Raw genomic sequence first — 21134 nt, 5'->3', positions numbered from 1 at the left:
CATCCTGAAGAGTTCAGCAGCAACCTTAAAGGGATAGTTCACCCAAAAATGAAAATTCGGTCATTACTCAACCTTTGGTTTCAAACCCGTAAGACCTAAAGTCTATTACTCTTTCGCTGTCCTCAGCTGGTGAATAGCACAGGGATTGTATTAGGCTTGTTGCTTACTGTTTTAAGGCATGAAAAGCAGAGATGTGTTTGAATTGGTTTGTTTTGGCTTGGTTTCTCTCTTCGCTGCAGATGAGGCGGTGGATAAAGCTGCGCACTTCATCAAGCGTGTCCGCACAAGGCCTCTCAGCTCGTCTGATATCATGCAGGACTCGGAGAACTGGAAGCCAGGCACCATGTCTGGGACTAAACGTTGCAGGACAAGACTTCTCATGGACCGAACTCAGCGCAAAGAAGTACACAACAGAAAGGAGCGCGATCGCAGGTAGGCTCTACAGATTTGTTGTTTAACCTGAACCGCTCACTGTGCAGAGAATACATGAAGCATGTTTACGGTTTTCACAATCTGTGACCTCAGGAGAAGAATCCGTCTGTGCTGTGATGAGCTAAACCTGCTGGTGCCGTTCTGTTACGCCGACACTGATAAAGCCACCACACTGCAGTGGACCACAGCCTTCCTCAAATACATCCAGGAAATACATGGAGACAGACTCAAGCAGGTCCTCTTCATCACCCCATCGGTTTCTATTTAATAAGTCTACCGTGTTCCCAAGGGTCATGGAATTTCTGAAATGTCATGGGATTTTAAAAGGTCTATTTCAGACATTGAAAAAAATAAAAATAAATAAAAAATATATAAATATATATATATATATATACAGGGTTTCAAATTCATTGAATAAACCTGAGCACTTCATGTCTCAAAATCAAAAACCGCTGCTGGTCAGCATTTGTGAGCTCAGCGCTGCATTGTAGAGTCTCCCACTCTAATAGCGCCCTCTGCTGGCCATCTGCACATTTATATATGGGGCGGAGTGGAACACTGTGTGTGTGCGAGTGTGTGTGTGTGTGTGTATATATATATATATATATATATATATATATATATATATATATAATATATATATATATATATATATATATATATAAAAAATTCTCGAGTCATATAATATCAGGGACTGAAGCAAACATGCACTTAAAAGACTGGGTAGAAAAGCTATTGATTTTATAAAACCGTTAAATAAACAAGAAGTTAATATCAAGAAACTTACATTTTAGACAACATATTCACTATTTTTGCTCTATTTCTAAACAAAGATCACTCCAAACACAAGCCACTGTTTTGTGTTTCTGAGCAGCATGATTGTGCTTCGTTCCTGAATGAATCAACCGTTTAAATGATTCGGTTCTCACTTATTAACAGTGACTCGCTGCAACCTACTGGAGGTTTTAACATCAGTTTCCAATCTTTATGTATAAAATATCAAAACATTATTTATTCATTTGTAACTGCAGGTTCAAGTATGCCATGTCCCACAGAGCTGCATTAAACAATGTGTTAAACATCTAAATGACACTTCAGATGCAGCCTCTGTTTCTCTGCATGGCAAAGATCAGTTTTGTTGATACTGACTGCATTTGTTAACAGCCCAAATGCAAATATTTGACCTAAAGGATGGTGCACTTGGTGAAAAGGTAAAAATAAAAAAAAATCTGTCAGCAGAATCAGAAATAAGATAACACAATAACACTCAGAAATCAGAGATGCCATTTTTTGTCAGTATGGCAAACCCTTTGTTAGATAGTGTAGAAATGTCTTCATCTAATGAGGTGGCTTTAAAATGCATTCTGAAGAACCACCTACTGGTCCAGAAACAGATTACAAAAGAGAGGCTGAAGGCATCTGAAGTATGTGGAAATGACTTTCTCAACTCAACTCTCCCATCATTACTCAGAAATCCACTCTCTGTTTCAGGATTTCCAGAGCACTTTCTGTGGCAAGACTGGACTGCGGTTGAAGCCTAGTTGTGTTTCAGTGGCACATCTCCTCGAAGCCTATAAAAACACCACAGAACCGGCGGACTCATCCTCACACAGCTGACTTCCTGTTCTCTGCCGCAGTGCTGTCAATGTGTGCCTGTAGTTGTCACTCATGTTTTGGGTGTGGGTTTATTGCATGATGCTAGTTCCTCTCTTCCACTAGCCCGTGTCCAGAAGACCCTGAGCGTTTGTTGTCTTAAACCAGCTCGAGTGAAGAACGAGGCTCAAACCACTGTTCGTTTGATTTCAGACCCTTGAGAACGGAAACCCTACTGTAATATAGTTCAGATTTAGAGAAGTTGTGCTGTGTATTGTTGTTGGTGTGTTTATGCCTTGTTGGTTTGAAAGGCATGAGCATTTGTTGTCTCCATATGTGTTATTTTATATTTAATAGTGTACTAACGAACGTTCAGAGAAATACTTGACTGAAAAGTGGCTTTATTCAGTTTGTCTTACAATACCATGCTGTAGAAACTCACTTTACACACAACAGTAACTCAGAAATAATAAATAGTATTTAAAATCATATTTAATAGTTTTACAGCACCTTTATCTAGTGGATAAGGTTGATAAAGCCCACAGATGACATATTTTACAGAAGCATCTCCATCGATGCTTGAAAATTGTTCCTCGAATGTGAAACATTTAGAAACTAAATGTGAACATAAGAATAAAATGGCAAAGAAAATCTATTTGTAGTAATGTGTCCAATATTTTGGTTTCCTCCAGTTTAGTTTGTTTTTGCGGCACCCTCGTGAGGCTCAGTTACACTTCTAAAGGGGGCTGTACATGAGGACTTCTAACACAAGGACTGTATTATAAGCTTCCCATCAGTGATGTTTTTAGTCTTTTGCTGTATCTACACGTGTTGAGCTCTGATGCTCAGTGTTCCTTCGGCTCTGACACTTCTTCAGTTGTGTTTCCTGCTGGTTCTCTTGTTAATGGTTCTTGGGGTTGGAGGACTTCCCGTGAACCACGGCTCCTTGGCACGCTGATGTGTCACAGATTCCGGGTGATCCCTGGTGTCCCGGTCTGCCGGCTCGTCCTGCTTCTCCAGGCTCTCCTGGATCTCCAGGTGCTCCGTCACGGCCGTCTTTGACGATGCCATGCACGCCGGGCAGACCTGATGGCCACGAGACGAACAATCAGACAGAGACCACACATCTGTTCGTTTATGAAAGAAATCAGCTTTAGCTGAACGCGGCTCTCAGTAGACGGACAGATCCAGTGCGGTTACACATCTTCAGAGCTGGGCAGATTACTTACCAACTGCAATCCGTTACCGATTCCAACTTATACAAATTAAATTGTAGTTAGTCACATAATCCATTGCAGTACAAGATTTAGGTAATATGTGACCCTGGACCATAAAACCAGTTATAAGGGTACTTTTTTTTAAATTGAGATTTATTCATCATACATTTCCAGTGATGTGTGGTTTGTTCGGAGGACAATATTTGTCTGAGATACAGCTATTTGAAAATCTGGAATCTGAGGGAGCAAAACAAATCTAAATATTGAGAAAATCATCTTTAAAGTTGTGCAAATTAAGTTCTTAGCAATGCATATTACTAAGAATAAATTACGTTTTAATATATTTCCAGTAAGAGATGTACAAGATATCTTCATGGAACATGATCTTTACTTAATATCCTAGTGATTTTTTGGCGTAAGAGAAACATCTATAATTTTGACCCATACAATGTATTGTTGGCTATTTCTCCAATTATACCCCAGAGACTTCAGACTGCTTTTGTGCTCCAGCGTCACAGAAGAACAGACTACTTTTGGCACAACTTATCTTACTGAAAACAACTTACTGAAACGTTAATTAAATCATGATGTAGAATTAAATCAATTTAAGTTTTCACATCAATCAAAATAAAACACAAACGACATTATTTGTGTGCATGCATGTCATGTCACCAATGTCAGAGAACTGTGATATGTAATAATTGAAATTGATTTCAAATCTCAGTGGTACTTCAAATGAATATATCAGGTGAAAGAGGATCCCTGTGAATCCCTGCATTACATGTAAATAAGAAATAAAGTGACCTTGTGCATTTCAATGTGTTAGAAAGACAAGAGCCTTCCAAACACCTTGTAACTGAGTGATAATTGAGAAGTGGACGCTCTGCTGAAACACCTCTTAAACCTGAAATGATTTCTGTCAAATGCAGTGTAGCCTCCTGACTACAGACTGCTCTCTGTTTGAGTGTCCACTAAACATGCTGAGTGTATGCAAGTGGTAGGCTACTTCAGAAAGATAGATTTAAGAGAGGAATTAGGGAGAATCAACAAATTATGACACATTTATTGCTATTGTGTGAATGAAACATAATAAAAAAGTAGCTGTAGTCTTGATTCTGAGTATTTTGAAATGTAATGTACAAGTATTTTATAATATCTGGAATCTGATGAATCATAATCCAGATTAGTTGTAACAAGCTCTGCATATAATCTTTTCCTGATTGGTTACTCATATACTTATCTTTGGTTTAGTTTGAGCTGTACAGTATAGTTAATCAAGTCAAACACGTCCACTGGCATGGTCTTGGGAATCTATCCCAGGTTGTTTTGACCCAACTTTTTTTTTTTTATGCAAATAATTTAGCAAATGTGTGTTTTTTAAGTAAATATTTTGACAGTGGTTACACAGCAGGGCTGTGTTAGATGAGTTTTTATTTTGTTAATAATCTGCTTCACATTCGGTCTGTACATACCCGGTTCACCCTGGTCTCCAGCGGGCCCTTCGATGGCTTTACCCACTGGACCCTTGTCTCCTGGCTCGCCGACGTCCCCTAAGGAAATTAATGCATCCAAATTCATTCTGGAATGTGCTTTATGAATTCATACAAGGATAAAACATTAATACACAGCAGGTTTTTAACACCCGTTTCTTACTACTCTTCACACAGTGAGCACAGCAGCAGTCTGCGAGGATCATTTATCACTGACACAAAACACGCTCAAATGATTAAAGACCCCGTCATATGATGCTTTTATTTCAAGATCATTATTTGGTGTAACAGAATGTTGACATGCTTTAATGTTCAAAAACACTTTCAAATACTGTACATTATTGTAGGTCCCTCTCAAACATGTAATTTTCTACAAAGTCCCTCCTTCTGACAAGCACAGTCTGCTCTGATTGGCCAACTCACCCAGTGTAATGTGATTGGCCAAACACCACAAGCACTCGTCAGAAATGTAACGGCCCTTTCCATAATCGCAAGCTTCTTCTTTCAAAATAAATGTAAAGACAGTTAATAATGTCTTTAGTTTCACCATCAGTTCAAGCCTGAAAGAGGAACAAAGTGGTGTGACAGACACAGTGATGAAGCTCGGATGTGTGTGCAGTACACAAGCCATGGACAGTTAAGAGACTACTCCACTGTGTGACCCTCTCTCTCTCTCTCTCTCTCTCTCTCTCTCTCTCACTCTCTCTCTCTCTCTCTCTCTCTCTCTCTCTCGCGATGTGCAAAACTCCACATTTGAACGGTCAACAGCAAATACTTAAACTAATAACATACTTCCAGTAGCTGATTCAGAAACGCTAGATTGCCGTAGCAAAGTCAGGATTACCTCCTCTCCTAGATTCACACAACAGTCATCCATAAAATGTGTTAATCCTAAATTGTGTAATTAATCTTAAAGATTCCTAATTGCATCTACTTTCAGAAGACCAAATAAAGTGCTTTTTCTCCTAGATACACACACATCTCCCTGACATGACTGCTTCAACACTATCTGTGTTACTGAAACCACGCTGCTTTCTTTGCATCAACATTTGGGCGGCATAACGCAAATACATTAATACTGCAGTGAATTTTCACCAGTGGCAAGTCTTATTTTTGTTTAGTGAAGAATATTGACAGAAGAAAACACTATGTATGTGATGTTGGTGTTTTTTGTTGTTTTGCTTCTGCATAATGGGGCAATCACACTGCACTTTTCTCTCCATTGACTTCCATTCATACGCATGTGAATGCGTCAGACCAGAAACGCAAGCTCATGCAAAAAATTTCGCATTTCGCTGCGTTCCAAAGTTCAAGTTTGGTGAACTCTGACCTGTGAATTCGCATCATGTGAAATTGTCCGACCAGTAGAAGATCGATACGTCAATGCGTGACCTCTCTGTACAGAAATTCAAAAATGAAGGAAGCGCTATAACTTTAGCCGTAGAGGAGCGTCCTATTTTCTATAATACATATTTAAAAGATTATAAAAAATAAAATAAGAAAAGAAGCTGCATGGTTTGTAGTGTCAACAGGAACAGATGATGCATTGGAATGAGGACGTTTTATATTGTTTTTATTCCTTAGGGTGTATATATTTATATAGAGAGAGATACAGAGTAAAATATAATAAGACGCTTTCGATGCCGTCGCAAAAGACACAGTACAAGCACATATTAATCCATGTTGTGATAATTGAGGAGAGACCGTTTTACCTTGCTCCCGCCCATATTCGCAGTGGCGTCCGAAATAATTTTGCACGTTTAAAGTCTAGTGTGACCGTGCCTGTAGCTTTCTCTATTTCAGTTTTATCACGTGATAGAAAGTCTAAGGCCTTCTCAAGCCGAAGGGCAAACTCATCTAATCTGCGGCCTACTATGCATCAAACTAAGATTGATGTAAAGACACATAGCACTGCCATCAAGCTAGCAATTTTAAACATTCATTCACTAAAAAATAAATCCTTTCTAATCAATGACTTTATAACCACAAACAATCTGGATTTTATGTTTCTAAATGAAACATGGCTAGAAGACAGCTGCAGTGCAACAGTCCTAAATGAAGCAGCGCCTCCTAACTTCACTTACATGAGTGTCTGCAGGACTGTTAGGAGAGGTGGGGGTGTAGCTGCTCTATTTAAAGATGTCTATCAATGCAAGCAAGTGTCATTTGGTCAGTACTTGTCTTTTGGATATCTAGGGATTGTGCTGAAAGGTGCTCCACGCATTCTGTTTATTATTATTTACAGGCCTCCAAAATACTCTCCAGCCTTTGTTGAAGAGGTCACAGAAATGTTATCAATGATTTCCTCAGAGTTTGACTGTTTTGCAATAGCAGGGGATTTTAATATTCACATAGATAATGCAGAAAACAAAACTACAAAAGAAATGATAACGGTTTTAAACACTTTTGACCTGATTCAGCATGTGCATGGTCCCACACACAAAGGTGGACACACTCTAGATGTAATCATCAGTAGGGGTCTAAACATTTCATCCATTGTTATTAAGGACGTAGCACTATCTGATCACTTCTGTATTTTCTTTGATATATTGATCTCTGCTACCACTGAATCTAGATCTGTCTCTGTCAAAAGGAGATGCATAAACGAGAACACTAGTGTACTATTTACGGAGGCTATATCTTTAACACCAAGCATTTCTGCAGACTCTGTTGATATTCTCCTTGATTCCTTCAACTCAAAAGTTAAGAGTGTTATTGATGATATTGCTCCAATAATAGTCAGTAAGAAAACAAACAGACAGAAATCAGTTTGGAGAAGATCAACAGCAGTTCAGACTATGAAAAGACAATGCAGAAAAGCTGAGAGGATGTGGAGGAAGACGAAACTTGAAATTCACTATAGCATCTATGAAGACATCCTTCATGCTTTTAATGTGAAACTAGCCACAGATAGACAGAACTTCTTCTCAAACCTTATAAACAGTAACTTAAATAACACTTGTACTCTTTTTGCCACTGTTGAGAGACTGACAAACCCCCCAAGTCAGATTCCCAGTGAAATGCTCTCAGACAGCAAATGCAATGAGTTTGCTTCTTTCTTTTCTGAGAAGATCATAAATATCAGGAAGGCGATTAGCACATCCTCAAGTAATGCAGAGGTCAGACAGATTCAGCCAAAATATCAAAAAGATACTATGTCTATTTTTGAAACAATTGATAGCAAAATTCTGGAAGACATAGTGCAGAAACTAAAATAATCAACCTGTTGTCTTGACACACTTCCCACATCTTTCTTCAAAAGTGTGCTTGACTGCTTAAAAGCAGATCTCTTAGAAGTGGTGAATGCCTCACTTCTTTCTGGGACATTTCCAAACTCCCTAAAAACTGCAGTTGATAAGCCCCTCCTGAAAAAGACCAATCTTGATAACACAATTTTGAGCAATTTTAGACCAATATCTAATCTTCCTTTTATAGGCAAAATCATAGAAAAGGTAGTTTTTAATCATCTGAACAAAAACTTAAACTCAAATGGATACCTGGACAATTTTCAATCTGGTTTCCGACCACATCACAGCACAGAGACAGCACTCATTAAGATAATAAATGATATTCGCTTAAATTGTGACTCTGGCAAAATATGGGTGCTGGTATTGCTAGATCTCAGTGCTGCGTTTGAGCCTTATCTCCAAATGACTGCAGCCCCATTGACTCCCTCTGCCAATGCATTGATGAAATTAATAGTTGGATGTGCCAGAACTTTCTTCAGTTAAACAAGGAAAACACTGGAGTCATTGCATTTGGAAACAAAGATGAAGTGTTCAAGGTGAATGCATACCTTGACTCTAGGGGTCAAACAACTAAAAATCAAGTCAGGAATCTTGGTGTGATTCTGGAGACAGACCTTAGTTTCAGTAGTCATGTCAAAGCAGTAACTAAATCAGCATACTATCATTTAAAAAACATCGCAAGAATTAGATGTTTTGTTACCTTGCCTAAATGAAGTTACCTTGCCTAAATAGAGGAAAAAATGTCCAGGGAAAAGAGGACGTATGGTCACCCTATTTTAATGTATTATTTTAATTTTGAACACACTGATTTGAAGAGCAAACCATTTTCCTGTTTACTGCTCTTGTTATTCTTCTTGTTATTTCCCTACAGCGGTTAATGAACCAGAAGTCTTGCACACTACAGAAAACAGATTAATAAGGTGGACAGCTGCAGATAAAGCCAGTCCTGAAGAAATATGGGTGCCACTGTATAATACGGATTCATTTAGTTAGCATGAACTAACAATAAAAAGTCATTCTAAAGCATTTTTACATATACAACAGTGTTTTTTACATGAGCCAAATTCAAAAATTGTGTCTTGATATTATTTAATGGATCTGAGCGAAGAATGAACAGTTAACATTAACTATAATGCAACCTTAATGACACTGCATTGTACACATTTATCCTTTTAACCCTTTGTGTAATAAAAAAGCCCTCCATGACCCATCTCTCACCTCGAGGACCAGGATCACCGAGATCTCCTGGCAGTCCTCTATAACCTGGCGGCCCAAGGGATCCAGGGTGACCGATGGACCCAACTTCTCCTTGCTTTCCTGGAGGCCCCGGTGGTCCAGGCCGTCCCACAGCACCAGGAGCCAGAGGTCTTCTCAGGTTAGCAGCGAGCTGAGCTATCTGATCTGAGATCAACACCAACAATACGTCTCAGGTTTCATTGTGAACCTGTTCATTAATGCAGTTTATGGGTGAGCAGAGGTCTTACCATCAATCATGGAGCCACACAGCTCTCTGATGTGCTGCTCACTAGCCAGTTTGCCCTACAACATAATCACAGCAGCACTCGTGAGGCAGATTCTGTGTTTATAGCGCAGTACAGACACATGTTGACTGGCAGCTGCTTACAGGAACACCAGTCTTCCCAGGAACCCCTGGAAAACCTTGCTCTCCTTGGAATCCCATCGGTCCTGGTTTTCCAGGTGCACCTCTGGCTCCGGTCTCTCCCTGTGGTCCTACAACTCCTTTGGCTCCCAGCTCGCCACGCTTACCGGACTAAGACAGGGAAAACCACAAGGAGCAATGACTTCCTCAGGTAGCAGCATAACATGTTTTGCATTTGGTCTCAAAGTCACCATATAAGAGCTTTGCTGTGTTCAACACTACAGCTCAGGTCACAAGCAGAGTGATGTTAATTCAGTGAACAGACAAGGTTTTTATGTATAGTTAATAGATCACATTATTAGGTTACTTTGACCATCGCCCACTGTAGTTTATCATCATCTATAAAGGAGAGAATCAAGATATATCATGATAATTCAGTTAATGTGTTTGGGAATGTTTCAAACATAAGTGCTGTGTGTCACATGACTTTGCTCAGGGATTTCAGAACGACCAAAACAACAGAGCTCATGTGAATAAGATCGGTCCGCTGGTTAGTCAGGGTATCGGTCTCATAGCACAGTCACATGATGTGCATGGAGGAATCCTGGTGGTGTGACTGAAACTGGTCAACGGTTGTTAATCGTTTTTTATTTTTGTGAGATTTAATGAGTCATTTAAAACGGAGACGATTTTTAGATGTGCTGGTTTCATAACGTTAGGAAGCCTCTCAGGCTAAAACACATCAGTTTTATATATAATTAAAAGTTCTCTCCACTACAAGTGTTACTGGATTTTGTTTTATTATTATCATTATCATTATTATTATTATTATTATTTCTTTTGTGAGATTGTCATGGCCATGTAAACATTTAATATATAGTATACACAATACAATATAGCAAATTATTATTTTCTGTGTGTTAATAATTAAAATTGTATCATTCACACTTAATTCAAAAGTATACATTTTATTATTTTATTCATAATATGCTTAAATGATTATAAGAAAGAATACAATAAGTGGTTACCTTATAATCACTAAAATCACACTTTAAATCACAATCTCATGAAGTTTCATAATAATAAATAAATGAAGCTCTGCAATGCACAGGTAATCTCTCAATTGAAGTAATTAAACGCAACTGTGATCTGATTACAGGCACTTTTAATTACAAGTATAATAATAACTTTATGTGTGTGTGAATTTGTAAATGTGACATACTGCACGGCTAAAAAACAACAACCTGTATATATACAAGTTTAAAATGCAAATAGTGAGAAAGCAGGAAAACGAGATAAAATGAAGTGAGATCCCACCTCTCCCTTCTGTCCGACGGGACCATACGGACCCTGAAGTAAGAGGAAACAGAGTCTGTGTCAGAAATGGGAGGACTATCAGACATTGAGCCGCATGTGAACAGCGTTACGTACCGGCTCCCCGTTCTCTCCCGGCAAACCATCACTTCCAGCAACTCCCTAAACATACCAAAACATGCTGTGTAATTAATCATCATATGTTTCTGTCATCGCACAGCAGATACGCCTCTTACCATGTCTCCTTTAGGCCCTCCAGCTCCAACTGGACCCTGGGACACACACACACACACACACACACACACACACACGGAGAGAGAGAGAGTCATGTGTGTGTTTGAGTGAAGAAGGCAGATCAGAGAACACAGATCAGCTTTGTCTCAGTCTCCAGGACCTCAGGTCTACTGCTCTTTACTGTCTCTGTGATAACACCAAACCAAACCCTCTTTGTTTTTAGAAAAGGACAGCTGATGTTCAGAATAGAGAAGACGTTTTCAGATGTTTTGCTAGCTCACCCGCTCACCGAAGCCGCCTCTGATTCCAGTCGGACCAGGCAGACCGGGGTCTCCTAAAGCCCCTTTCACACCCTGGACAGAAACACCAAACAGAAACATTCATAACGCTGCTCCCATGCTCAGAGCAACACAGATGATGAAGGACATTTACTGTGTGCCTTCAGAAGACGTAACGTGATCCCATAATGCAACTCACCTGGAATCCTTTAACACCTTGTGGTCCAGGGTTTCCAGCTAGACCAATGCCGCCCTGTTAAACAAGCACAAAGAGTTGATGCCATCCCTGCGGCTTGAGAAAGCCTGATCAACATGAAGAGCAGGGTCAGCTGCTGACATCATTATGTTACAGACAGCTGATTCAGAAAGAGCAGAGCTCTATGAGTGTTCGTTCAGCGAGTACTCACAGTCACCCCCCGGGGTCCAGCCTCTCCTCTCTCTCCCGGGACGCCGATCTCCCCCTGTGGGAGCAGTCACACACACCTGAGCTGTGTAGTCACAGAAACATTGGCTGCTGCATGCAGTGGTTGGTATCAGGTCACGAGTCAGATACATACAGGTATACCTGGCTCTCCAGACGGCCCCGCTTCTCCCATCTTTCCTGGACCGCCCTGAACGGAGAAGGATCATTGCGTTATACACCACAGAAACACCAAAGAAGATGGCACAGCTATCATAAGACCACTGAGACCAATGTATCAGGACGACCGTTGCTTTTCTCCGGTTCTCCTCAGAGAGGTTTTTTTTATTTATTTTATTCCACAGTGTCCCAGTGTAATGTTCCAGTTTAATTCAGTTTATATAATCTCTCTGAGGATGTCTAGTCTAAAAATCAATCTTTCTGAAACATTACCATGATTATGGCATTATGATGACAATTTTCTCTACGTCTCTGTTATATGAATCTATTTGACTTGTGATGCAGCTCAACATGATTTAACTCACATGGAAGCTGCAAACAGACTGATATACTCACAACTCCTCCTTTGGCACCTTTTGCACCAGCTTTTCCCGGCAAACCCTGAATTACACACAGATAGAGTTCAGCTGGTTGTGACTTGAACAATGATACACATTCAAAACCCAGAAAACAAAGCTACTCCAAAGAAATGAAGCACTCAACATTGATCATTTAACAGAACAACCACAAGCTCTCCTAAATGAAATCTCACTATTTAATTTGACTGTGAATGCATTGATGAAATTAACAGCTGGGACGTGCCAGGACTTTCTTCAGTTGAACAAGGAGAAGACGGAAGTCATTGCATTTGGAGCAGGGTTCCTCACTGTATTTGATTTATAATCATTTGCTAATCTTAACTGTTTTAATTCATTTTAAATACATTTTTAGGTCATTTAAAAAGATTTTTAATTTTATTGATGGATTATTTTAATTGAGTTTATGTAAAGCACTTTGAGTGAGCATTGTGTATGAAACGTGCTAGAGAAATGAACTTGCCCTGCCTCACACTCCTCTCCTCCTGCCGTATGAATGTTTATTCAGTGTAATGAGGTGTAATACGTACAGGCAGGCCGTTAGGTCCCTTCTCACCAGCTACTCCAGGTCTCCCAGCATCCCCCTGTCAACACAAGCACACAGCGTCAGCATCACCACAAATAAGCGCTCTCTAAACCAGCTGCTGATTACCTTTTCACCGTCCAGCCCTTGGGTGCCATCCTTCCCGTCCCTGCCCGGGATGCCCTGCGGTCCACACACAGCGTTATAATGGGCAAATCTAACGCTCCTCATAAGAGTCAGTGAATAAAACCGTTCCTCACCGGTTCTCCTTTAGGTCCTACGCCTCCAGGGAGTCCCTTGGGGCCTATTTTCCCCTATTCAGAGGAAGAATATCACAATCACTCTGATGTTACACTGAAATAAGCATGAGGGGCCTAGAAGACCCTATATCTAGCGTGATGTGCTTACTATCTCTCCTTTGGGTCCTCTGAAACCTTGCGGTCCTCTCTCACCAGCATCACCCTATTCAGAAGACACATTTGAAATTACGATTTTAATATTTATGAACAGAAACACGCACATTAAAGCTTTAAAGGAGTGAGGAAACACTCACAGTTTTTCCAATGATGCCAGCGACCCCAGGTTTTCCTCTGAAGCCCGGCAGTCCCTGCACAGAGAAGCAGAAGCACAGCGGTCTGGACTCGGCCGAGGCTTGCTGTTTGGTTCATGTGATCTCGATTTCAGTAAGATGTGAGGTGTGATCAAACTGAGGTCTTACTCTGTCTCCTACTGCTCCCACCGGCCCCTGCAGTCCTCTCAGCCCTCGAGAGCCCTGTAACACACCATTACACACTAAACATCAATGAAACCTGGACACAGATGCGTCATATCCTTCATGTCTGGTCAAAATAAACAGTGGCTCTTCTAACCAACTTTAACAATGGGGTCCTTTATCATTTGATCAAATACGTGAATGAGAAGTAGCAGGAGTAAACAGATCCGACCAGAGGATTTTCACAGTAACTAAACATTAATGTCCAATATCTGACAACAGAATTGTTAAAGGCGGTTTATATTTAGCATCTGATGATGCAAAATATTTCCTATGTGTACATAATCCATATATGCATTAAAATTCATATACATTCAAACAGAGCCAGTTTTAACATTAGTAGTGTGTGTTCATCTTATAATGTTATTACTTGGCATTACAACCTATTTCTGTTGTTTATGGTCCTTGGATCCCTAACTAAACAGGAATTGGTGTGATATTGATGAGCCCACCTGTAAGCCCACTGTCCCCGGGATTCCCGGCGGTCCCGGTGGCCCCTGATCCCCCTGATGGGAAGAGACAGCCACACAAACACATTACCAACAAGCTGCTCTCTGCTTGTGCTTCACTCATGTGGCTCGCTCATCTCACCTTCTCTCCGTCTTTCCCCAGCTCCCCCTTGCTCCCCTTATGACCTGTGTGACCCTAAACCAAAACACAGTTTGTGGTAGAAACAGACATGTTACTGTTGTATTATGTCAATGTTTAGAGCAGACTGTGTGAGAGTAGCTTGAGAGAGATGATCAGTCAACAGCAGAGACGTCGTGCTCTGCTTGGTGTTGTTGAGATCAAGTACCTTGAATCCAGGCATTCCCGGCGGTCCAGGAGGACCCGGAGGACAGATGGCCGGACACTGCACACAACACAATCATGCCATCAATCTGCATGCACAGACTCACCATTATAGCGCTTAGCGTTCCCTTTGGTTGGGCCAATCTTCTAATTAAAGCATTAGTGTGTTTTTCATGTTTGTTAATGATCTAACACCTTGAGAAGCTTTTAATTGGGTGGCAATAATCCATTCATGTTTGTGGCACACATAGACACATTGACTAATGTTTTTTTAAATCTTAATCTTAGTTAGAATCTTGATTGAAAATGTAATTAATATTAAATTATTATTATTATTATTTTAGTGCATTACAATAGTTTTCATGTGAAAGTGGTAGAGCATCTTAACATACCAGCAGATCTCCATTGCCTTCAGGAAGTGTTCCTGGGAGTCCCTAAGAAAAGAGGAAGACGTATAGATGAGACTGAATTGTTTGAATAAAATGAATGTGTTTTCGTCACAGTGCAGGTACTTACAGGAGGTCCGTCTGGGCCTGGAAGACCAGGGAGTCCTGGAAGACCCTCGGGCCCCTACGACACAAACCCAGGTCACTCTTCACAACACTCATCCTGCAGCTGTGCTAAAGCTGCTGTCTACAGTATCTTACAGAAAGCTTGTCATTCAACCTGCAAATACACATCCAACCACATCTCTCTCCTGATCTGTGTGCTTCTATTCTCAGTGGATTGCATCAAACTTCACAGAATTCAAAATCGAATGCCAGTTTGCAGCTCATCTGCTTCATCTGCTTGTCTCTGTTCTCTCTACACGTCCAGAACACTGTTTTTCATTTGTGCACAAACGTCTTCGCTGTTTTTGAGTGAAAAGCCACTGATCAGTCACTCACCGGCGGACCCTTAGGTCCTGGTCCACCTGGCAGTCCATTAGCTCCAGCAAGACCCTGAGATCAGAAAACACACACAAACTCAAACGCCTGACACTGGCTGCACATTTATTTTCTTTTATTGAGTGTCCTCACTAGATAACAAATCACCATAAGCCCAAGCAAGAGCCAGAGCAAATGAACCTTGAACTCATTCTTTCTCTAACTGGGGTTTAGGATGGGTTTCACTCACCAGAGCTCCTGGTCTGCCTCTGCCCTGAGGATGACAAGAGAAGACAACTTAAGACCCTGACTGACATTACATCATGATACTGCACTCTTGGTGTACAGATGTTTTGTGAATGTAGGTAATGTGACGAATGAGAAAAACACTGGTGTGGGCTTGAACTGGAGAGCATCTTATTGTGCGGCTGTGGCAAACATGCTGAAACCTCTTATGACTGTGTTTACTGTGGATTTACTGATGCTTGGCACCTACAGGGGGTCCGTCTGGTCCGGGGGGTCCTGGGTCACCCTACAACAACACAAACAAAACAATGGTCAAAATAAAAGTCTGAGAAAGCAGAAGAACTGTCTCGTGTTGAAGAGTACTGCTTGTACTATTCCTTTTTGAGGGCAATTATTCATTAGGTTGGATAGAACAGAACAGAATAGAATAATTTAAACTGAAAGAATAGAATGTTTCAGTATAGTGTAGAACAGAATATAAAATAAGAATGTAAGCCACATATTTTCAGAAACCGTAAGCATGTGAATTCGTAGTTATCTAAACATCCCTAGAGTCTGCACACTACTACACTTGTGTGTGACTGAGTTTGGTAATGTTCTGTGCACATCATCCACTATTTCACGCATGTAATCAAGCCACTCTTTAAAACATGATGCAGTTTCATTTCACACAAAGTCCCTTTCATAGAAAGTCTGTTCACATGCTGGCCATATTAACAACACCTTCAGGCAGCTCAGACAAGACCAAGTCCTATCTAAATAAACCCTGAAATCTCAAAAACTGCTGGCTGAACTCACGATTAAATTGCATATTTCAAATCAGCAACAATCAGCGCTCATGACTGTGTGTGTGCATTGGCTGGTCTAGCTTCAGGTTTCTAGGAGAACCAGAGTCTAACAGCTGACTGTAGTGACTACCAATCAGCAATCGGCTCTTTCATTTAGAAGATTGTTCCACAATATTGCATGTTGCAGCTTCTCCCATTCATAAGTATAGGAGTGAACCAGCTTTGCTTTACTATAGTCTTTGTTTCACACATCACACGTTATGATGAACCATCAACAGCTGACTATCACCACCTAATCTTATTTTCTCTTTATTTCCTACTGTAAATGTGTTTGACACACACCATCACAACAGCCAGCAAAGACAAACTAACTGTAATAAGGGTAAGAGCCTAGCTAATGGAAACACTAATAACCTCCAAATGAAACAAATGGTAGATTTAAACCCCTGTTAATTCTCAATAAGAACTTCTGTAGACCTCTAAACTGAAATAAATCAGTCTGGTTAGTAATTGGTAAGGCTGGAAATGGGTTTTTTTGGTGGAATTGTTTAATCCTCCTCTGCTGAGGTCTTCAGAGAGTTAATGTCTTTTATCTTCAGTTGATTTCATATAAAGCTGTGGCTCTTATAAATAACATATGAAGATTTTGTGGCTCAGATAAGGTCCAGGGTGGTTTATATCTTTGCTCCTGGCTGATATGTGGCCTTGCTATGACCTGCTTGTGGCCCAGATCTGGCAAACAGGAGCGGTCCGCCAGTGACATCATTCCACGGTACATATGTTGCTATCTGGGGGGCTGTGTAATGAATTCAAGCATTTTTAGTAACATTGTTGGTGGTCAGGCCTACGTTTATGGTGCTCGTGACTACGCAGAAAAAATAATATACCATGCAAATGCAAAAATTAGTTTGGGAAAACAAAATAATTACAATGCTTGGGCAAACCTCTATAGAGTTGCTGTTTCTTTAGATTATAGAAAGTAGACTTGTGCCGGTATTCGGTAATGCGATATATCATATAATGAATATGCACAATATTGTTATCGTGGGCACTTCTAAATACCATAAATAATTATATATTACAAATTATTCAGAATTTGGAATGCATTTTAAGAGTCCTATTCCCATCGACTGGTCAAAATGCACAACACCGCTGTATGCAGCTTGAAAGACTATGTGTACTCTGATGTAAACAAGCACACATGAGAATCACATGGAGGAACACGTGAGAGACGTGCTGAAATGAAGGCACATTCACTCTCTGACAGCAGATGGAGCTAAACTACAGAAAATGCAGCATAACCCATAAATAAAGCAGCTGTAAAACGTATTTAAATGGCCATTCAGATTCGTGTATTTGCTGTGTTGTTCATCACAGTGCCACATACTTAAGTATTTAGACTTAATCATTTATTTTTGCACATAATTATTATACTAAATTGTGACGCTGCATCCAAAATCAACTTCTTTACAAAATATAGTACTTTTTCACTATATGTACTGGACTGGGAAGGTTATTTTTAAAATATGTTTTAATGCATAATTTGCAGATTACAACATACACACTTTAAAGGTGCTGTATGTAAGTTTTTGACTCTACTAAATCATAAAAATACCATAATATGTTTGCAGATATTTAAGAAACATGTCAAGTTAAAAAAGATGTGTATCTGAAGATTCAGGACCCAAATCTCGGTCTCTTATTTGGTTTGTGAAACCCGCCCACTGCCAGTTTACCCAATTATATTTCTGCACTCCGGGTGACCAGTTGGCATATTTTACAAATACATAACTAAGTTACAGATGCTCCATTACTCCCCAGCCCTGATAGTACCGGTCATTTCTTTAATCTCTCCATTAAGTCCCATGGGAAGTAGAGTTTCAGTTGTTAACATCAAAAATCACCCTACATAATGTCACCGAGCAGACTGCACATTATAAAGAATTACATTATCTGAGTATTATTACAGTTAGTGTACCATATTTAAAATGTATTATATTTTATATGTACTTATTAAATATATATATTTACTATATATTTTCTTTAGACACTCGCCAAAATGTTACCCAGTGTAGGTCAATTTCTGTCTTTTTACAAATATCACCATAAACAAAACCTAAATAAGCTGTAATATGAAAGATCAGTTTTCATTTAAGATAAAACTATGAAAAAAGTAAGAAAAGAAAAAAGATTGTTAGTCAATGTTTAATTTACTTTAATTACGACAGCTTCTTTTTAAAATGTGCATAATGTTTTCTGTTATGTACTAACCATAAATAAATAAATACAATAATAAATGTACATGTAATTATTTAGCAGATGCTTTGATCCAAAGTGACTTACAAATGAGTAGAAGCAATGAAACTAACAGAAGAGCAACATTACACAAGTAAATAAATCAAACAGCAGAAGCTAAGAGCTGACGGGAGACCCCCTCATGATAGCTGGCCTTCGATACTGTCCACTGGACATCTGCCACTTGGTTTGTTCATATTATATATTTCCTACTAGATTTCTTGTATACAAAAATGGAGTGTCAAACTAAACATTTCATATTTCACCAATAAAACTCTGAACATCTCTTTCTGAGCTCATTATTTGATGGGACAAACAAAATGTTTCTATTGCAGTCAAACAGTTCATGCCATATGTTGTGCAAACACACAGTTTTCACAGTTATAAGACTTCACACACACCACTGCTCAGTCTATCAGTCACACAGAGTTACAGTGATTCCTTCTGATTACATGAAACTAATGAACAGAAAACCTGTGCCGGGACGACTTCACATTCCAAACTGGATTAGAGAAAAACCCCCATTCATCTACAGTCAGCTGATGCTCATTAAATCTGCTGTGTTACGCTTTAGGACTCAAAAACACAAGAGTGTAACGCATGTCCTGCATAGAGACTCGAGCACTCAAACAAAACTGAGAGTGACTTACTGCTGCTCCTGGCGGCCCGTCCTTGCCAGCTGGACCGTCCGGACCGGTCAAACCCTGCCGAACAGGACATTTTCAGGACCAGGAGACTATTATGTTTAGTGCTTAAATGATTTCTTTGCTTTATAGAGAAAAAAGAAGTCACTGAAAATGCTGTGACTTACATCCACACCGGGGAGGCCATGCAGTCCCGGGCTCCCTGCGGCCCCAGGTTTACCTGCTTTACCCTTCGGCCCCTGCAATCAGAAGACACTTCACAACATTGTGCCTCATGCAATACAATTATGTGTTTACGTTTTATTTATTGCCTCTAACAGCACAACCAGACAAAAAGCACTGCACATAGTCTTTAGAAGAGAATAAGGATGAGTTTAAAGCATGACATTCGACTGCTCAGTGTTCCCCTGCTCTGCTGCATTATTTACACAACATCTAGATAGAGAAGCACTGCCAGAAACATCATCAGAGACATGAGCTTTGTGATGCATGTTAAATGCAAAAGCAAAGATAACTTTAAAAACAAGTGCTTTAAAGTATTAGACGGGAGCACATCCAGATACTCACAGGCTTTCCAGGAAGTCCAGCAGGACCAGGTTTACCCTGCACAGATGACAATCACTTAACGTTAGACTTATAAGTGATCATGTATTTCTGTATGAAGGAACTTTGCGTTATGAAAGGTAGTGCTGTTCTGAGCTGAGCTGAATAACGCTGGGGCTGGGAAACCCTAGACGCTTGTGTTTGATTGGAAGCTGAATGAATGGGCTCTCTGTCACTGCACCATTTTCGTTTACTGAGGAAACATTCACTGCTTTCATCGTTTGCATGCGTAAATTCCTTAGTTTTTCCTTTACCATTAACAGCCTGTCTAAAACAGTCAAAACAACACTATTCACACATGCAATATAATGAAGGTCATTTGCATGAAAGTTTTAGATTATTAATCAGATTTTTTTTATGCACAGAATGACAATCTTTTCAGTCATTTTTCTGAATTTTGAAAATATATTTATATGTAATTTGTTTCTCACCTAAAATGTGTAACAAACACACGTAGATTAAGGAAACAGTATTTATAATAAATTAACACATGAAGCTGGAACTCACGTCGATGCCGTCTTTCCCTGGGGGTCCCGGTGGTCCTGGCACTCCTGGTGCACCCCGAGGACCCGGCCTTTGCTTTACACATAAACAACATGAAATCATGAATGAGAATCAACAAATAAAAAAAATCTGTGAATAAATGAAATGCCTACAGTGTCAGCTCTCAGCTCAAAATGTCAGGTTTCTGAGTGAAGCTAGAATTGAATCTGTTCATTAAATGAAAATGAACTAGTCACAATGTGATTTACATTGAAATGCTAGACAGAAAAAGACCAAGATGAAGAACAACAAATGGCCAACACTGTAAAGATCTCACAAAGACGCTATTGTGCGACGATCACATTACTCTGTGAAAGAAAAAAAGTTCTGTAAGGTAACCTGGTCTTTTTTTATATATATTGTAACATCTAAATACATTATTCCTGAAATATATATATACAGTCAGTCCACAAAGCGTTTATAAACGAACCTTAGACGAATACAATTAATCTCCAGTCACGGATTTGACAAACTGATGTGTTCAGATATTGTTTCAGGCAGGTTATGGATGAACAGTTTTACCTGAGCCAGAGACGACGTGAGCAGCTGGAAGAGGACGAGCAGATGAAGCGCTGAGAACACGGCCATGGCTCCTGCGCTCCTGTGCCCTGTGCTGAAGGATGAATGCAGAGAAAGAGCAGGAGTCCGGCGGAGGGGGCG

At 39.9% G+C, this 21134-nt stretch overlaps 2 protein-coding genes across 2 annotated transcripts in view; one reads left to right on the top strand and one right to left on the bottom strand.

Moving 5' to 3' along the window:
* Positions 1-2680, top strand: part of LOC113038893 (uncharacterized) — a 24585-nt gene extending 21905 nt beyond the window's left edge. Inside the window, exons 5-7 of the mRNA XM_026196679.1 lie at positions 240-432; positions 526-667; positions 1924-2680. Of these exons, the coding sequence (XP_026052464.1) occupies positions 240-432; positions 526-667; positions 1924-2049 (461 nt within the window). The 3' untranslated portion in view covers positions 2050-2680. The remainder of the gene's footprint in view (positions 1-239; positions 433-525; positions 668-1923) is intronic.
* Positions 2410-21134, bottom strand: col9a3 (collagen, type IX, alpha 3). Its single transcript, XM_026196678.1, has 32 exons — positions 20997-21134; positions 20439-20510; positions 19896-19931; positions 19496-19567; positions 19335-19388; positions 15852-15887; positions 15606-15629; positions 15377-15430; positions 15006-15059; positions 14882-14923; positions 14494-14550; positions 14289-14342; positions 14150-14203; positions 13644-13697; positions 13479-13532; positions 13334-13387; positions 13186-13239; positions 13055-13108; positions 12933-12986; positions 12383-12427; positions 11964-12017; positions 11814-11867; positions 11606-11659; positions 11410-11481; positions 11131-11166; positions 11012-11056; positions 10898-10930; positions 9605-9751; positions 9465-9519; positions 9199-9381; positions 4715-4792; positions 2410-3111 (listed from the first exon to the last, which is right to left on the bottom strand). Exons 1-32 carry the CDS (start codon positions 21060-21062, stop codon positions 2927-2929), a joined length of 2040 nt encoding a protein of 679 aa, XP_026052463.1. The 5' UTR covers positions 21063-21134; the 3' UTR covers positions 2410-2926.

The sequence above is a fragment of the Carassius auratus genome, chromosome 21, assembly GCF_003368295.1.
Source record: "Carassius auratus strain Wakin chromosome 21, ASM336829v1, whole genome shotgun sequence".
NCBI lineage: Eukaryota > Metazoa > Chordata > Actinopteri > Cypriniformes > Cyprinidae > Carassius > Carassius auratus.
This window is presented reverse-complemented; position numbering and strand designations above follow the sequence as displayed.

Bases quoted from the DNA above. Each gene is read 5' to 3' on its own strand.
- col9a3 (XM_026196678.1), bottom strand. From the start codon at position 21,062: ATGGCCGTGTTCTCAGCGCTTCATCTGCTCGTCCTCTTCCAGCTGCTC. The intron at 12,987-13,054 runs GTAATCAGCAGC...TTGTGTTGACAG, and splicing joins AAGGGCTGGACGGTGAAAAG to GGGGATGCTGGGAGACCTGG. The intron at 11,167-11,409 runs GTGAGCTAGCAA...TGTGTGTCCCAG, and splicing joins GAGGCGGCTTCGGTGAGCGG to GGTCCAGTTGGAGCTGGAGG.